Source organism: Lynx rufus, unplaced genomic scaffold (assembly GCF_022079265.1).
Source record: "Lynx rufus isolate CCGP_SWC_20201006 ecotype Redwood Valley unplaced genomic scaffold, mLynRuf1.p SCAF_4, whole genome shotgun sequence".
Lineage (NCBI taxonomy): Eukaryota > Metazoa > Chordata > Mammalia > Carnivora > Felidae > Lynx > Lynx rufus.
In genome coordinates this window covers 71,569,968-71,589,572 of record NW_025814856.1, presented here as the reverse complement: position 1 = coordinate 71,589,572, position 19,605 = coordinate 71,569,968, and the positions used below count along the sequence as shown (strand labels likewise).

General features: G+C 42.9%; 2 protein-coding genes across 2 annotated transcripts in view; both read left to right on the top strand.

The window, feature by feature from the left end:
- Nucleotides 1–3,521: 3,521 nt before the first annotated feature.
- Nucleotides 3,522–19,605, top strand: part of HECW1 (HECT, C2 and WW domain containing E3 ubiquitin protein ligase 1) — a 240,934-nt gene continuing 224,850 nt past the window's right edge. The window contains exons 1-2 of the mRNA XM_047096449.1: nt 3,522–3,840; nt 13,271–13,378. Coding sequence (XP_046952405.1) covers nt 3,552–3,840; nt 13,271–13,378 — 397 coding nt within the window. The 5' untranslated portion in view covers nt 3,522–3,551. The remainder of the gene's footprint in view (nt 3,841–13,270; nt 13,379–19,605) is intronic.
- On the top strand, nt 10,657–12,590 carry LOC124524279 (ubiquitin-conjugating enzyme E2 variant 1). Its single transcript, XM_047096450.1, has one exon. The coding sequence runs from the start codon at nt 10,663–10,665 to the stop codon at nt 11,104–11,106; it is 444 nt and encodes a 147-aa protein (XP_046952406.1). The 5' UTR covers nt 10,657–10,662; the 3' UTR covers nt 11,107–12,590.

Below are 19,605 nucleotides of genomic sequence, written 5' to 3'. Positions count from 1 at the left end.
TGTGACTAATATTCTCTTGGTTTCTTATCAGTGTCTGTTACTCTTCACCCAGTCAAGAGAAAATAAAAGACACTTGAATTACTTAGTGGGATGGAGAAAAAACTGGAAGCAATTTAGTGATACTGTTAAAATCCTCCTCATACAGAGAATGGGAAAGCCACTCCTCTTTGCAGGGAGGGAGGAGAAGTCAGGTCTGTGTCCCATGAGATTTGCCTTAGCAATTAGGAAGAATTGAGAGATGGTAAAACAGTGGAATCACTGTCTGGGAAGAGAGTGGTCTTTTATCCACGGCCATTTAAAAACAGGACAGATCCACCTCTATCTCCCACGGTTCAGATGTGAAGGGAGAATGATTAAATTATTTCTTCCACCCGGATGAGTCTATAGTGTGAGCTAGGAGCACTTGTGAATGCCCGGGAAAACATAGCCACAAAGGAATCGCACGTTGGGAATCAGCTATCCACCTGCTGCGTTCAAGAGGCAGCTGTCGTGAGTCTTTAACGATAACACCTGTTTAGGGACATGATGGCATTTAGTTTTATGTTAGCCTTTGTACATAACTTTTTGTCTCTATTTTCTTCTCTCTCTGCACTATCTACTAACTTGTCATGTCTTTCTGTATTTTATCTATTTTTAATGGCAAACTTAAACACTTTCTGCAAAAAGAAATGACATGATTGAAGAAAATCCATCATATTAATTAAAGTTTTGAAGTTCTGCGTGTGTGTGTGTGTGTGTGTGTGTGCACCAGGAATCATGCCAGTTCCAGGGGATATAAAGAGCAGGGAACACTGGCTTCAAGTCTTCACAGCATAGGGATGCACATGAACAGGTCAACTAGCAATAATACAGTAAGGATCTCTGCAGGGGAAGGGGATTCCTGTGGGATCAGGGAGCAGAGGCCCATGTTTTCAGGAATGGGAAAAGGCTGGAAGGAGAGGTTATAGCAGAGTTGGTGCTGGAGCGTAATCTTGAAGCAGGAATACCATTTCTGCTGCAAGTACAAACGGAGAGAATGTGGGCAAAGACAGGGGTGGGAGAGTGCAGCCTTCAAGGAACAGCTCTGAGGGCACCCTTCTTATTCCAGGCAAATGCCATTATTCCAATCAAGTAAATTACTGACAAATGTCTTCCTTGACTAATGTTTCCTTCTATGCCTTAGTTCCCACCACGTGGACAGGGATCACTGGTGTAACTTGACAGTTTCAGGAGAGTTGCCTGGTTTCCAGGGAATTCTGATAAAAATACCACAGCACAAGTGTCTTCAACAAAAGAAAAGCTCTCTATAATCTCTTTTGAGGCCGTGACTGGTACTATGTCAATAAAAATCCCTCTGCCTCAACATTAATGCATAAATACCCTTTTTCAAACACAAACTTTTCAGATAAAGGGATGCTCCCCTCCAAAAAATTGGTATGATACCTTTACAAATACACTAGACTGTTTAATGTTTGGAATTTCAGTTTTGTGATTAAACCTGCAGGGCCATGACTAGAAACGATTTGTGGGTTTGTTGCAGGAGGATTTAAGTATGAGGGCTCTGGGGATGGTGTGAGGGGACCCTTGGCCAGTGAATGAGCCTGGCCAACTGCCCAAGACCTGTGTTTCAGTGAGGCTTTTTTAGTAAAGCAATATCAGTAGTATTTTAGTAGTAGATTTTCATTTGTTGAGTACTCACTATGCTAAGGGCTTGATTTGCACTATCTCATTAAGTTCTGACAACAGCCCATTTACAAATGGTTACTGAGGACCAGAAGGATTAATTAAGTAAATCGTCTCGGGATACACAGGTTGGAACTTGGTAGGTGCTGCACCAACTTTGGTTTAACTTGCAATTATATTCTTGAGTATTTAATTCCTAGTTGTTTTTAATCTCCATAATAATACTTTAAGATGTTATCAGTCCACATAAAGTCTATATAAACTGCAGAAATCTTATGCTCTAGCAGCAGCCTTTCTTTGTTGGAGATTTACAAAGGTCTCTGGACAAAGCCCCTGGAGGATGGTTAGGTAACCGAGGTCTCTGAACTGCCCAGAAAAGCCAGGGCACCTGGGAAGTGCACAGATAGCTCATGCTTCCTGGGCTTTGCCAGTCTTCCTGACAGGAAGACTGGTTTCCAGGTGACACTGTGGTCTGTCCATGTTCATACTGTCGTAATGACAAGCATTAAAAAAAAAAAATGACCACATGGTACCAATAGTGTGATGAGATGCTTTCTGAAGTCTGGCTTTTCTGCCTATGGTAAATTCCATGGTTACTGCCAGTGGGGCCAGAAGAATGCCTAACAAGAGACTCAAATAATGAATGAATAGGCATGCCACATGGCCATTAAGGACCGAGACACAAAATGCCAACACTGTGCTTCATCAGGTTAATGGACTTTTTACAAGTGCCCTGTTCTTGGAAGATGGAAAAAGTGCAGGCCTAAATTGCTGCTAAATAGACTTATGTAATCCAAAGAGTAGACTGTCGCTGAGGCCTGGTCCTCATGATGTGTAAACAAAAAGTCAGGAACTTGCATTTGATTGATGTGTGTAATGAGTAACTGCCCCTGGGATCTAAACTGCATGACTCAACACATTTTTAAGCCTTAATCTTCTCTTGAAAACAAAAGTGTTATTAGTTGTAGAATAGCATGTACTTTTATAGCCAGGAACCCCAAAAATGTACGTTTAAATCCCAGTTTTAATATACTTTGATGGAGTCAGAACACTTGCTTGTTTCAAAAAAGAATCCCTTATGCAAGTTTGAAACGATGTTTTTTCCCCATGTTTTAAAAGCTACAAACAACCCAGCTATTGCTGAGTATCGGCTCAGCTCACATGGAATGCTCAATGTTGCAAATGATAAAAAAAAAAAAAAATGCATTTTTTTCTCATCAGATACAATGGTTTCTACAATAACATTGGCTCCAAGGGAGACATGGTTCTCTGAGATTGGATTTTGTTGGAAATTATGGTGTTTGAAGATTACTAAGGTATCAGAGGTCCTTAATAGAAATCTCAGATGACCGCAACATTCTGTAGGATAGTTGTAATGCAAGACTGATGACCTCACCCAGCAGGGACCGCCTCTAATTCTGGGTTGTGTATAGGGTGTCGAAGCCTGCAGGGATCACTAAAATGTTCAGTGATAATAACCATAATCAATCCTAAAGAAGGATAAAATTGGATCCAATTGAATTGATGCTGGATTTCTCAAAGGACGGCACTCTGGGGGCAGTCACACCGCCGGGGCCATTTGGTCCTCCTAATCCCTGTGGGCTAGAAGAAGCAGGGAGAGACAGACCCCAGCAGAGCATGGAAAAGCATGGCCCCTCGGGGAGCTTGCATTTTTGTTCTTGCCATCCCTGTGTGAACCCTGAGGAAGATGCTTTGTGTCGTATTTCAGATCTCCCTTGGAGAGCAGCTCTCTCACAGCCTATCTCTCCCAGCATATACTTCTTTCCCTGGGAAGACAGTGATTGTGGAGCTGGCATCTTCCACCCCTGCTCATTGTCTGTTTGCCCCCACAGAATCTGTACCAGAACAGGTTTTTAGGCCTGGCCGCCATGGCATCCCCATCTAGAAACTCCCAGAATCGCCGCCGGTGCAAGGAGCCACTCCGTCACAGCTACAACCCTGGCCAGTTCCACAGCATGGCCATCAGGACCGGCCCCCACGGCACCGTCACCATACCCCGCTCCACCAGCGACACCGACCTGGTCACCTCAGACAGCCGCTCCACACTTATGGTCAGCAGCTCCTACTACTCCATAGGACACTCTCAGGACCTGGTGATCCACTGGGACATCAAGGAGGAAGTGGATGCTGGAGACTGGATCGGCATGTATCTCATTGGTGAGTAGGACAGCGCTTAGCCAGACTCGCTGACAGAGTGCTGCAGACAGAATGGTCTCGGCCATGTGGGTCGGGTGGTCAACGAGCGTAGCATTCACAATGCACTTTTAGGTATGCTTTAATATTTCAACAGACTCCATACTTTAATATAAGTGCACAATTTACAACCAAATGTGTTATACACCAAATTCTTTTTTTTTTAAGTTTATTTATTTATTTTGAGAGAGAGAAAAACAGAGCACACAAGTGAGGGAGGGGCAGAGAGAGAAGGAGAGATAGAGAATCCCAATCAGGCTCCTCCCTGTCAGTGCAGAGCCTGATGTGGGGCTTGAACTCACCAACTGTGAGATCATGACCTGAGCCGAAGTCAAGAGCCGGACTCCTAACCGACTCTTAACCCAACCCAGGCACCCCTGTACAGCAAATTCTAACATACTGGAGACCCATTCACTAAGGCTTCTCTTACCATCTCTATTCAGTGGAAGAAAACCATGAGTTAGAAGGGCCAGCTATGGTTGAACACAAATGTTATTACCATTTGCAAGTATAGACGCTCTTGTAATTATGAATAAGTTAATATCAAAAGCCTGTTTTCAAGTCTGTATGTTTATAACACCAAAGCAACACCATATACACAAGCAAAGGACACACATCTCTACGGAGGGGGGTCTACTTTGTTTCCAACGTAATCATGTGCCTCTTTTCACCTGTTCTTTGACCATTCTTACTGCTTTGTATTCAAAAGATGTAACGGGCTTCAGTGGACAGTGACAGCAAGCAGACCGCAGGCTGGGAACAGAGTGATGGTTGAGAGGAAAATGGCCACACAAGTCTGTGTGCTGCAGAAACAGATCTCACAAATTTGAAATCCCATGAAAAAATGTATTTGATCTATTTTACATGATAGAATTGAATGTGTTAGAAATTGATGCATTTATACTGGTTAACTGGCAAGCAGAGGTGTGGTTGCTGGGTGGGGAAGGGGAGTCGCTCAAGTCAGGCACCAAGTTCAAGGGAGACCAGGCCTTCTGCCATCAGTCTGTGCAAGGAGCAATTTACACATTCTGACACACAATGCTGATTTAACATGGAATATCACAGAAACCAGTGGATTGTTCTAAGTATTTTGCAACCTGGACTGTTTTTCTGATAAACTAAAGGGGATCTTATCTAACTAGCTGTGAGGGAAATATTTTTAGATCTCTTAACGGCTTTGCAATCAGCTTGGCTGATGTATTTACAATATATGCATTATCGTAAAGACGGAGAAACATAGTTTTTTAAATTTGTACACAAGTAATGGTTACTAGCTAAGTTGGACTTAGGTAAAATTGAATTTGCTGAAAAAATAGTTCTTGCGTAAAATTGTTTGGATACCATTAATCTAACACAGAGCTTGCAAAATAACAGCCCACCAAGCATATTTTTAGTCCACATTGTTTTAAATTTGATAAGTTATCAACATTGAAAAATGTAGAGATTTCACATTGAAATCCAAATTTCTAGCTTCTTTCACAAAAGCCCTCAATTTGGCAGACTGAGCCTGTAATTCTACTTGGCTTTAGTTTGCTAAAGTTAAGCATTAACTGCCTCATTTAGCCTGGTCTGCACCCTTTAGTTTTGCCACAGTCTCCCTCCCACCCATCCCTACTTTCATTGTGAAATGTTACTTGTTTAGCACCGTAGGCAATTAGGGTTTTGGCCCCAGATCTAGTTTTGAACCAGCTCTTTGAAGCTGTACCTTCCTGCAGTGGTGAGTCCTGTTGTCATTCATTCATTCATTCAGGGAACCATTGGAGGAGGAGAGTGTTTTGTGGGGAAGGTGAGAAATCCAAAGACATTCATCCAAGGTGAAGGAATGGGCAGATCTGGAGCTCAGCCCTAGATCCAGGCTGTGGGTGGAGGTTTGGGGTAACTGGCACCCCAAGAGTCAATTAAGTCATTGTGGATTGTGTAGAAAAGAGGACTGGAACACCTCTGTCAGAGGGACGGACAGGAGAGGTGCTCACAAAGGAGGTGGAGGAGGGATGGAGACTTAGACCACGTCACAGAAGTCAAGAGAAGGTGGCGGAGGAAGGAAGGGGCAGTCAGCTGCATCGAATGTCGTAAAACTCTAGGAATGAATAAGATCTGGTGTTAACATGACATTCTGACGGAGACAAAAGTAAACACAGCTCGTCATCTTAGGATCTTAACTTGACAGTTTGCTCTTCTCATAGTAGCTGCACATATATAACTGTGAAGTTATTTAATGCAGAACGCCAACACTTTCGGCAACATAGCATTTCAGAAATAATTTCCAAATCCAAAATTATCTGTGTGCCTTAAGAGTTCATAATTTGTAGGTCCTTAGTAACGTGTCTGTCAGATTTGCAGTGTCTTGCCAAAGATCGAATCACCATTCTAGGCCTAAAGATTTAGAGGTGATGATTTCATTTAATCTGTCATTTCACCACTGAAGAAATGCCAATGCAGTGGCTCCCAAGGCCACACAGCTGCCCTCGCCTGGCGGCAGACCCCATGCTGCCCATAGGAACATCTCGGTGGAACCTGGTATGGTATCATTCCACGCCAGTGGACCACCTGTCCACGTGAGGCCAGGTTTGTGATGCTTTTAGCTCTGGCCTCTAGAGCTCCAGGAATACACGACTTTTCTTCTGCCATAGAGAGTGAGACACCTGCATGTGGACAGGCATGTGTGACCCTCTCACCAACACCAGTGCTGTCCTTAGCCAGGAACACAGTGATGGGACAGTGACAGTAGCATTACCGTTATTATCAGAAATCCAATTTGGTTGCCCTCCTTTATGAGTGGCCATGAGCTCGATATGGAGTAACGAAGGATTCTCTCTCTGGTGACACAGAATGGGGAAAGATCATGTGGATTCAGTGACAGCTTGACCTCGTTTAGAATTCTACCCTGCCACTGGCCAGATGTATGGCCCCAGCCGGGTACTGTCATCCGAGCTCTAGGTTTCTTATCTCCAAAACAGAGGGGAAAACATAACTTTCTTCTCAGGATCATTGAGCAGAATTGATGAGACACTGCACATTTACTGCCCGTTGATCAATACTTCATGTCTTGATCTACCTTGTCAGGGAGCTCTATTCTCTGGATGTGTGATAGCAAATTACCTTAATTCCCAGGCTTCGTTCAGCCTAGCCTTCACCCTTAGATGGGTACTCAATCGTTGTAACTGTGCATTATAGACAAAAGCTTCTTACCAAACCAATAGGAACATGGAAAGAGATTTTAAAGTTCAGTAAGTGGGAAGAAGGTCATCACCTGGTCCAAAATAAGTACATAGAAGCATGTTTATTAGAAATCGGCATTTCCAGAAAATAGTTCTGCCATTATTCATTTGAAAATGCCTACTTGACTTTGACAAATAAAACCTAATTATTTATGAGTTCTATATTTAGGGTTAGAGAGTCAGCAATGCCCATGGCTTACTCACACTAAGGGAACAGTCTTGTATAATTGAGTTAGGATACATAAGTTGGAGGATACAACTAATACCTCTAGTCATTAGAATGCTAAGTCAATGAGAATGTATCTATTCAAGTATTTTTCACCTCTTCATCTCACATTCATGTTAAAATAATATAAAATAATCTGCTTACTAGTGATGTCTAATAATGTTCTCTGACCAGTACCTGTATTCACTCATTCAGTCCTCACAACAGACTTTTGAAGCTGGTATTGATATTATCCCCGCACTGTAGTGAGGAAGCAAAGACACAGAGGGATTAAATAAGCTACCTAGGCTCACATAGGTGATAAGGTAGCCTAATGTTCCTGCTTCAAGGGGTTGTCAATATCCCTGTAATCACACAAACATTGCTCCCACAAAATGACTTCCACCATGACAAAAAAATATGGAAAAAAAGAACCTTGGGACAGACGGCCCAGGGCCTATCAATCCTCAGGGTGGCAGAGAGCATGGCTGGGCCCCCACCATCCATTCCAGGCCTCTTCTTTTCTCCAGTGCTTTCCTCTAGTGCAGAATCCTGTCCCTAAAATTTGTATATCTCAGATTCCTGTGCAACCATGTCCCAGATGCACACTGGTCCCTTCATTAGGCGCACCTGTGCAAGACAGGGAAGGAGGCAGCAAACTGTGGGGTTCCTCCTCCTACTGGTTAGCCTGTGGCTGCCTCAGTCATGGCTTTGGAAAGTTCAGCCATCCACCACAGTGCCTTGCTATCCACTCACTCACTTCCTGGGTGATGTGGTGGTGGCAGGTACCCATCTTGCTACAGGCTGGTTGCTCTCTGTGGGTGGAGAGGCAATCGCTGTGGCCTGGGAAGCAGCCTCTTGCTCTCCTGCCCACTGGCCACCGCTGCTCTATGAGGTTCTTGAGCTGAGCAGTTCCCATGAGGCCACTCTGAGTGAGGTGGAAGCAGGGCCTTGGAGAACCAGTTATTCTGGGGCTGTTCCCAGAGACCCAGCCTGGAGTCCATTTCTCTAGGAACCCAATCCTCTGCATTGAATCCCCTTCTGCATAAAATATCTGGAGTGATTCTGTTTCTCTGCATCTGACCCCCACAATACACTTGAATTCCCAAGCAAAGACCAATAACTTTTCCAACAATTGGCAATGAATGCCTTTGGGGAAGGAGTTGACCTCTCAGCACAGATGGTTCAGGCAGGAATATCGACTATTCTTTTTTCTTATGTGCTATGTGTTATGAAGTATTATAAATGTAAGAGAATGGACTATTTATCAGGACCAATTGACAGTCTTTTAAAAGGTGTCATGTTTAATTTTTTTTTTACGTTTATTTATTTTTGAGACAGAGAGAGAGCATGAACGGGGGAGGGTCAGAGAGAGAGGGAGACACAGAATCTGAAACAGGCTCCAGGCTCTGAGCTGTCAGCACAGAGCCTGATGCGGGGCTCGAACTCACGGACTGCGAGATCATGACCTGAGCCGAAGTCGGACGCCCAACCGACTGAGCCACCCAGGCGCCCCAAAAGGTGTCATGTTTAAATGTGTACAGTGAAATGTATCTTGTTTTCTTTAAAATGTGTGTTATTTTGCTATCCTCATTAGTCTTTGCAGATTCTTCCCACCTACTCATCCCATCCTTTTCTCCTTGAGGTTCTCCTTGTGCTGCTGTGGTTCCTTAATAGTTAACCTATTCTTAAACTTACTATAGTCTAATGAAATTGCCTGTTTTCTTGAATAAGTCCCCAAATCTATTAGAAACTTCCCGAGAACATAGACCATATCTTGTTCACCAGTGTGTCCGCAGGGTTTAGCACAATGCCCAGAGTGGAGGAGATATTTACTGCACATTTACCTAATGCATGAATGAGCATCCCTTCTAGATATTATTTACAGGGATACCTGATCATAACTGTTAAAATGAATATTCTGGTGATCAGAGTGGAAGATTCAAGTAAATACCTCTCCTTAGAGAATTGCTATAATGAGGCAAATCTCTACACTGAAAACCCAGGGAGCTAGGAAAATATTATGCCTTTTTGGCAGAAATGAGGCAATTACGGTAAAAGACATATTATGCAATCATCTTAGTAACCCAACCAGGGCTGTGAGCACACACTGTGAATATTAAGACTGGCAAATTTTGCAACCAAGTGATTTTCCAGGGGATACAGTGCCTGCCATTAATGAAGCAGAGATAGTGTTGCTGTGCCCAATTATCTTTACCAAAGACGAGATAGCCAAAAATGTGCAGTCAACATAGGAGGGCACAAGCACATTGACCAGTTGTCTCATTTACTCCTCCACTAGGAGGTCCCAGTGATTAGTACCCCACCCCCATTTTGCAGGGGAGGACCTGAAGATGTAGACTCGATGCTATTGGTATATGGCACAAAGAGCCTTGATAACTGAGTCCTTTGCTACAAATCCTGCCTTCCTTTCACCTCCTTCTTGCCTGTTTTCCCAGTCTAGGCAGATACAATCTTAGTTGCAAAAAGGACAACCATGACCTTGCTCCTCTTGGCAGAGCTGGAACTTGGAGCCTGCTCTCAGGAACCCCTGAGTTCTGTTTATTTGTCTTGTCACTGCAGTGGATCTGGATTCTCAAAGCCACAGACCCATCTAGCTCAAGTGTTTACTTTCTGCCAGGGCCCCATAGATAACCAAAGTAAAATTCATATCCCTGTCTTAGCCTCCACTGAAAACATGAGGTCCGGAACCAGAGAGGGGGCAGTCAGCTTCTCCTTCACAGATCAGTCCTCTCCAGGAACGCTGTTCCTGTCTGGACACCAACTTTAAGGAGGATATTGGCAACTGCAATGTAATGAGCAGAGAAAGAGCAGGAAAGGAAAAGTACACAGTCCCCCATAAGCTCCTCTTAGTGCCTCCATGCAGGAGGCTCTCCATCATCTTAGGTCCTAGACACCATATCGAGGCCTCTCTCTGCCCCCTCCACACCCACCCTCCATCTCCACCCTTGTGGCTTCTTATCCCTCAGTGCTTCCCTGAACTCCAGGTGGCCTCCCTCCTTCAAACTCCCTGTTAGAGCACCCTGTTCTTTTCCTTCCCATCCCCTATCACAAATTGTAATAATACCTTTATTTCTTCACTTAGTGTTTTAAGTCTGCATCCTCGGGGTGCCTGGGTGGCTCAGTCAGTTAAGCGTCCGACTTCAGCTCAGGTCATGATCTCGAGGTCCATGAGTTCGAGCCCCACGTCGGGATCTGTGCTGACTGCTCAGAGCCTGGAGCCTGTTTCAGATTCTGTGTCTCCCTCTCTCTCTGACCCTCCCCCGTTCATGCTCTGTCTCTCTCTGTCTCAAAAATAAATAAATGTTAAAAAAATTAAAAAAGGAGCGACAGCGACGCAAGATGGCAGCCACCACGGGCTCGGGAGTAAAAGTTCCTCGCAATTTTCGACTGTTGGAAGAACTGGAAGAAGGCCAGAAAGGAGTAGGAGATGGCACAGTTAGCTGGGGTCTAGAAGATGACGAAGACATGACACTTACAAGATGGACAGGGATGATAATTGGGCCTCCAAGAACAATTTATGAAAACCGAATATACAGCCTTAAAATAGAATGTGGACCTAAATACCCAGAAGCACCCCCCTTTGTAAGATTTGTAACAAAAATTAATATGAATGGAGTTAATAGTTCTAATGGAGTGGTGGACCCAAGAGCCATATCAGTGCTAGCAAAATGGCAGAATTCATATAGCATCAAAGTCGTCCTGCAAGAGCTCCGGCGCCTAATGATGTCTAAAGAAAACATGAAACTCCCTCAGCCGCCCGAAGGACAGTGTTACAGCAATTAATCAAAAAGAAAAACCACAGGCCCTCCCCTACCCCCCTCCCATTCGATTTAAGCAGTCTTCATTTTCCACAGTAGTAAATTTTCTAGATACGTCTTGTAGACCTCAAAGTACTGGAAAGGAAGCTCCCATTCAAAGGCAATTTATCTTAAGATACTGTAAACGATACTAATTTTTTTGTTCATTTAAAATATATAAGTTGTGCTATAACAAATCATCCTGTCAAGTGTAACCACTGTCCACATAGTTGAACTTCTGGGATCAAGAAAGTATATTTAAATTGGTTCCCATCATAACTGGTGGGGCACATCTAACTCAACTGTGAAAAGACACATCACACAATCACCTTGCTGCTGATTACATGGCCTGGGGTCTCTGCCTTCTCCCCTTCTCCTCCCCCTGCCTCCCTGCCTGCGTCCCTCCCTCCCTCCCTCCCTGCAACAGCCCTCCAGCTTGGGGTGGCTTGCTAGAGTAGGTGTGAAGGTTTCAGGTCACAGCCTGTGGGACTACTGCTGGGTGCGTGGGGGTGCTCCAGCTGCACCCCTGCTTTTTTTAAGTCTTAAATGATGCCCCCCACCACCACACACCCCCCCCAAGCCATTGTCCCTTCTTCACTTTCCACCACCACCCTTGGCCGAAGCATAGATTGTAACCCCCTCTGCTCCCCTCTGAAATTGGCCTTTGGTGAGGAATTCAGGGCTCTCCCCATATCTTCTCCCCCACCTTAATCGAGGGGTGCTGCTTTTTCCTTCCTCCTCCTCAACTCCCTTTTTGTACCATCACCACCCAACACTTTCCACAATACTTCCTTGCTTTGGCCAGAAGCCATCAGGTAAGGTTGGAAAGAGTCTCTGACTTCCCTCGTTTAGTTTTGGAACCACATTTACTCACTCTCCACCAGCCTGGGAATGAATATTGGGTCCTCAGCCCTGCCACCCTCTGCTGTCATCGTCAGCTGATGCGGTTTTTTTAGCTCAGGTTTTGATAAAGTGAAAAGAACAGTCACCAGGGGTACTCACACCTGCCAGCTCTCAAAGTTCTTGGTGGTTAAACTTGGAGAAAGGCCACAGAAGACACTTACTTGTAAGCACACACGATCCCTCTGAATGAATTTTCTTTTCCTGTAATTGCTTTTGCTTTTAAAAATTGAAGAAGTTTTACACAGGGTTCTCATGTGGTCATCTTGCAATCCGTTTGGGTCTAGTTTGGAATGTGGCAACTGGAACAAAAAGAACCTTGAATTCGGTGCATACTTTGGTTTTGGTGCTGCTGTTTCTCACGGTCCTCAGCAGGGATTGAAAAAGAACTCGGTGTGCACAGCAGATCCCCGAAATTGGCGGGCTTGACTTCCTGGCAAATTGCTGCGTTTTTCCACTTTTCTGTTCAGGACCACTAAATGCTGAGATGTGGATGCATACCGAAATAAAAGCGATTCATTGTGTTCTAAAAAAAAAAAAAAAAAAAAAAAAAAAATTAAAAAAAATAAAGTCTGCATCTTCAATTGTTTTAAAGCTTTAGCTCATAAAGGACCATATTGGGTTTGCCCAACACCATGGCTCTTGCATTTTTCCCAGCATGACAGACGGTTCAGTCTCGATAAGTATCTGTTGAATGAACAAATGAATGCATGAGTGCATGAAGGATGGATGGATAGATTCATGGATGAGTCCCAGGTATTAGATGATGACAGGTATCCGGGCTGGAGAAGAGATGCTATAAAGTGGGGTCTATGAGAGCTGGGCCCCAAACAGAAAGTGTGATTGAATGTTTTTTTTATGCCTCATTCACAAACCCAAAGCGAGACCAATTCCTGAAAGCTTTAAGAGGAAGATTTTTGCACTCAGATTTCACACACGTAAAGACTATTCAAAAGTGAAATGGCCTGCCATAGAAGCAATTATTTTCTGTTTGTGGAATTGTTTGCAAACCAGCTAGATGATCGCAGGAGTATTGCAGAGCGGGGATTGGCTCTGTATTACAAAGAGTTGGTCGAGAGGGTACCTGAGGATACTTCTAGCTCGCTGATTTGGATTCCATGTGCTTTTTCGTCTGTTGAGTTAGAGATAGCATTAATATCCTTTGCTCTTTTTCTTTCTTTCTTTTCCCTAAATATACTGTTAGCTGATACATTTTTCTACTCTGCTTTCTTTCTTTCATGGGAGTATAGATGAGGTCTTGTCAGAAAACTTTTTGGACTATAAGAACCGTGGAGTCAATGGTTCTCATCGGGGCCAGATCATCTGGAAGATCGATGCCAGCTCTTACTTTGTGGAACGTGAGTACTTTTCCCATTCCTGTTGCTCGCGATGGGGTTCAACTGTTTCAAGTCCTTCGTTCTATTGCATTGCTTCCCTGAGAAATGTGCTGTGTAAGAGAGGCATATGTTTAATGAAATGCTTAAAAATAATGAAAGGTGAGATCTAGAGCATTTGGGCAACAGCCATACAAACCAGCCCAGACGGCCATTCCTTTTGTTTCAAAGAGATGTTTGGTTCATGGTCATTCATAGGCCTCTGGATTCAGAACCTTTTGGCTCAGATCTTTTTCACTCCGTGCTCCTCCACGTGCTCTCCAAATTTGTGATAGTTGCCCCTTCTGTATCCTGTAGTGCAGTGTTGGCTTTGCTTGAGCCAGTTCTTCAAGACTCCCTGATCATGACCCCAGAATATTGGGGATATTCCACACTTCACCCTGATTTTCGGCTCTGGCCATAATTCCCCAGGATGGAGGTGATACGTTACTACTACTGACCTGTTTCTTTGATTCCTGATATCTCTGGGTGTATAAACTTGTCATCATGTATTTTACTGAGATATTTCCTAAAATTTTATGCTATCTTTGAAAATAAGTCATTTTTGTAGTTAAGGAAGGATTCTTTTCAAAAATCCCCATACTGGTGCATTTCCCATTGCACAAGGAAATATCTATGTGGGCCTCATGTTTACCAACTGAAGGAATGCACAGAATACCCTTATCTGCAAGTTCTTCCCTTCCCACTTGGGTATGGGAGAGTGCTAAATGTACAAATCCCTCCTGCATCTTCTGGTCCATAGCAGGGATTCAGTCAGTATGTCACTTTTGAAAGGTAATGATGGAATAGTCCCTTGTTCCAACTGTCCAGTTCTCAGAGGAAAGGATACATGGCCAGGAAACTAAAGTCTATTATCATTTGACTTGTTCAGGAAAAACTATAGGCTCTAGCATGTTTTGCTCCCATTTTTATTTACTCTCATTTCCATTTGTTCACTTAGTAAGCATTTTATAAGACCTACTATATTCCAAAAACCAGAGATTTGAAGATGAAAGGCCTGGTATCTTCCCTTTAGAAGCTTTTGGTATCTCTGCTCCTAGAAATGACACAAATGCCCCCCTTTTTTATTGGCAAACATATGTAGATAGGAGATTGATACTATCAGATGTAGAGGGGACATGATTTTATGAGATGTGGTTGGGCCCTTGACTTTGGTTTAGTCATAATGAAGTTCCCACCAAGAGATTCCCTTTTCCTTAGTATTTATCTCCCTGTCTCTAGCTTTTCTCCTCCTAATCCATTCTGATTCTGCTACCAGACAAAATGCCTTTATATTCAACTCTGGTACCATCTGCTCAAAAGCCTCATGGTTCTGCTTTCTGACTACATCAGCTGAAACCTCTCTGCCTTGTTGCCAAGCCCCAACAAAACCCACCCTCATCCCTCAACCCTACTTCTCCACCCTCCCCAGCATGCCCCCTTTGCCCAAGTCATGCCAGTATCTTCCCCATCCCGAAAATAGCATCATTTATCATAAAGGACATAGGTGGGCTTGATTTGGGGACAAAGACAGGTTCCAGCTAGTAGTACTTAATATGACTTCCCAAATGCCAGAAAGAACAAAAAAGGTAAAAACTTGCATTAGCAATGAATATTAAACACAATAGCTGACTATATGCCCTGATCTGATCTACATTGGAAGTTTGGTAGGAAAGGACTTCTTTACTACGCACCTGTTTCCTTCTTTGGAGTTCCAACTAATTGGGAAATCGACACCATTTAGGGTCAAAATATAGTCTCAGCTCAAAATGGTGCAGGAATGAGCACAGCTTCCAAGTTTTTGTCTTTTTAGAGTCAAGGAAATAAGTACTAAGGATAATGTGAAATCTTATGAGCTAACGTAAAAAAGATGAGTCTGTGTATAAAGTCATCTAGCAATAGTGCCATTCTTTACAAAGAAGTTCTTTTCAAGAGTTCCAAGATTTCTGTGACATATAGAATATTTTGTGTATATTCATCTCAAATAACAAGCCATATCATATAATTGTCTTCATGAAGAAACACTGTAAATACCACTAGAAGATATTATAATATGAAAGCAGTTCTGTAAATTATAAAAAATATTGCCATAACTGAGTGCAAGTGTATTCAAACTTGGTTAAGTAGCAATGTTCTATAGTAAACAAATGGCTTGCCACGTCATATTCAAAATAACTAAAAATCGAATACTTTAGAAAAATGGAATTTTATAAGTGTTCTGGTGCAAACCTGAGACAATTTCACTCTGCAGTATCCCTGTTGGACTAGCAATATCTCAGTGTTTTAGACAAATGGATGAAATTGAGAAGGCGGATATTTACATTTTGCAAATACATCAAAACAGTGCTCAATATAAAGAATGTAAGATTTTGTACAAATGTAATATAATTTGTCAAAAACTAAAAATGTATCCAGAAAAAGATTAATTGAGTTTAAAAATGATTAGAATATTAGCTCAGGGCACACATATAAATCAAATAAATTAAAATGCTGTGATGGACTATAGCTTTAGGAGTCTGAATGCATTAAAACTATAAATATCCTGTATGAATTTATATTTTAATGTGAAATCACTTATATTTTCAAAAATGTATGATTGAAAAAGTGCCAAATTAACAAACAGGAAGAGATTGGATGTACAAAATGTTCTACTATCACTACCTTTCAATAATGCAGCAAAGCATCAAAGGTCCTCTTGCTATAATAAAAATGCAGAACACAGTCCATTAACCAGAAGTTTACAGAAGTTTTTGACGTTAATGGAAATAAGACTCTTGAAGTCTCTAAATAGTAATAAACACATTAATCTAATTGGTAAATTATACCTTCTTAAAATTAAAAATTATTTTACAAACTTTGCATATAGGCCAGATTTTAAATATTGAAATACAACAGGAGGTCATTCTTTCTATCTGAGGGTTAAATTAAAGTAATAAAATAAATGGGGTTGTTATTTTATTTTTATTTTCCGTTTTTGTCTTTATTTTTTCCTTTTATTATTTCCTTTTATAAGAGTAGAGATACATCACTGATTACTTGGAGTCTATAATGTTCTAACAGTACATTTCTTCAGGGTTATGATTCAATTTAGAATTAGGTAATTGCTGTTGATTTATACAATTTTTTTTAAGGTCTGGCTAAATCGGATTTTGAACGTACTTCCAAATTAGGAACATTCAAAACAGATTATTTTCTGCACTCTTTAAGGAATTACATGCATGATAAAACACAAAAGAAATAAAACCTGAATTGTTTCCTTTTCTCTGGCATAACTTTTCCCTAGTGGGCCCCTGGCTGTTTGACTATACTAATAATTGCTGTAATATGAGAACTGCAAAAAGATGCAAATTTTAACACTGACAAAAGAAAGAACTAGTGAAGTTTCAGCTTTACTCATCCTGATCAAATCTTAAAATGCCGTATCATTATAGTAACTCCATTACTATTTTTTAATATGTGCAGTGAGGCTTAGAGCAGGCTAGGCTTAATCCTCAGGAGTCACCACAGTCCTTGCTGATCGTGTGCTCCTATCAGAACACCTTCAAAATGGGGGCTTATGTTGCCCAGGAGCAATGACAAGGGTGATGATTCTACAGGGAAGGCATCTTTGTGTTGATCCTTGGCCCAAATCTGTTCCATGTAGCTCCCTGTTCATTGTTGCTCCTCATCGGTAGCAGGAAGAAAAATGTGCCTGCTGCCACCACTGATTACAGCCAAAAAGAGTTTCTCCCGAAGGGATCTCCTTTCTCCACCCACTTTTGTGTTGTGTCCTATTATCACGGTCAGGAGCTCTGCCTTCTCACAGCTGTCTGGATGCCAACCAGAAATCCACAGTCCTCTAACTGCTCTGCCTTGCCTTGGTTTCCTGCCCCTGCTCAGGTCACTGGTCCTGCCCTGCTCCCACATTGGATCCTTCCCCACTGTGTCCTCGTTTCCAGAATCACTCCCTGCTACTGCCCGCTTTGATTCTATCATCCTGCGTTTGTCAGAATGTCCGTCAAACATTAGCACATTCCCAAGATCCTTTTCCATCCAGCCTCCCAAAGTTAAAAAGCACACAGTGGCCCCTGATTATACTTAACACCAAATCTAAGCACCTAGTTTTTAATGACACCCATTGAGCCTGGTGAGGTGAAATTTACACAGGTGGGAGGGGTCAGCATTTGCCTCTCAGTCCACACTTGGGCAAGGGGCTTCCCAGTGAGAGACAGGTGGGCTCAACATCAACCCTGGTGTGGCCCGCTCTGTCTCTTCATCTGTACAATGAAGTTAATGTGTACTGCCCCCAGTGCAGCCCCATAAGGATGGATGATTCATCCAGTGAAGGCCAGGTGTGTCTGGTGTAACCAGATCCGCTGTGTAAGAAGAAGGCTTTGAGTTAGGGAGGATTGCGGTGCCACTCGGAAAGGGAGTCAGATCAGCAGTGCACATTGCACTTGGCATTTCTCCTCAGGGAATGGACAAGGGCGTGTCATGGTGACAACTGTGTGAACTGAATGGCTTTATTCGGAGAGTTTTCTGTGAGAAATGCTTTGCAGCTAGAGTTGAAGACCGAAGGCACTGGAGGAAAAGCAGGGCTCCAGGAGAACCAGCTGGCTTCCCCTCATTAGCATTTCTGGCACATGCTTTCTCCTCTCCGGCAATGCAGCAAGAGCAAGGGCCAGTCCTCCTGGAGCAGGGAGGCCACCCAGATCCATGATTAGACACAGGGGTCTCATCAGGTGGACAATCAAGTTGGTTCAGGTGACACATTGTTACAGCCTTTTATTTGAACCTGAGCATATTTTCACCAGCACTGCTCTGCTGTTGGAACCAGTATGGCTGAGAACTGCACTGCAGGCTGCCATTTTCAATCACTGTTTTGTGATTTCCAAGGAGGTGTCTCCATCTGTACTACAGTAAACATTTGAGCCATGGACTCCAAGCCCTCAGGAAGTCTCAAGTCTACTTGGGGAGACTAAACATAAGCCCGGTACTCATGCTGCTTCACAGGTTTTCTGTGAGGAACAAGAATGGCTCCATAGAAATATTTGCAAGATAGTGGGCATCAATATTATTATGTCATCTTATTTTTATTCCATAATTCCTGGGACACCATGACTATCTCCATTGTTCATCCAGTTTAATACTGTCCCAAAGGGAAATCATGGTCAGCATTGTACTCTACAACATACTGCTTATGTTCTTACTTATATTTCTTCAAGATTGAGGAAAAAAATGGATAGTTCACAGCAATACTCCTAAAATTCATTTTTCTCTTTCACCACACAATTCCCCTGGTATTCCTTCCACCTAAACTTCTCCATAAACCTACTCCTGGTTGTAGCTCACACTCAGGGTGCTCTTCTTCCCTTCCTTTTTTCCTTCACATTTTGCTTTAGAAGCCTAAAAGTAATCGTTCTGGAGATAAATCTCTGGGAGTGGTGGAGAAAGGAATCCACGTCACCAAAGACACAATCACTCACTCTTCAATAGACCAGAGTGAAATGGTTGGAGATATTCACATAATAATACCATTTGGCTGCCAAGCCAATCTAAGTGTGCAGTGGTTCTGGCTGAACAGGGCCAATAAAACGATAGGACTGTGGCAGTGGAAGGGCAGGGGTCCAGGTGGGAAAACAGGACATACAAGTAAGGAGACACACACAGCCGGCTTGCCCCCAGTCTACCCAATGTGAGAAGCCAAAGTGTTGGGTGCAATCACTTCTTACCATGTCGAACATTCCATTACATCAGGGGGAGCAAAATTGATCTTCAGTCCACAGAAGTGTCAGTCTATCAGATTAAATAACAGACCATACAAAGAGTGACTCAGCATTATTACAGAAAACAGAAAGATATAACCAAACAGTCAATTCAGATTTGCAGCAATACAGATAGTGCTGACTTCTAGTTGGATATGTGTCAGATTCTCCCAATGACATGAAAGCTCTTCATCAACACAAATAAATGGTCAGGCCCTATTATCACAGACTGAGACCTTTCTGGATGAGTCACCATGTCAGCAAAAGAACATACAGATTCACCTGCCTCTCTTAACCCTATAGTGCTGGAGGCCTGTTGGACTGTACTAGTCTTCAGGACCTCCGATCTAGAGGTAAAGGCTTGGTCCCTGCCAAAGCTCTTGCATTCTAGTACGGGAGACTAGCACATACCTCTTATAGTGTCCCATGTCAGTGAAGATGGAGGAGCACCCAACCCAGCTGTGGGCC

Coding starts and splice junctions, on each gene's coding strand:
- LOC124524279 (XM_047096450.1), top strand. CDS start 10,663: ATGGCAGCCACCACGGGCTCGGGAGTAAAAGTTCCTCGCAATTTTCGA.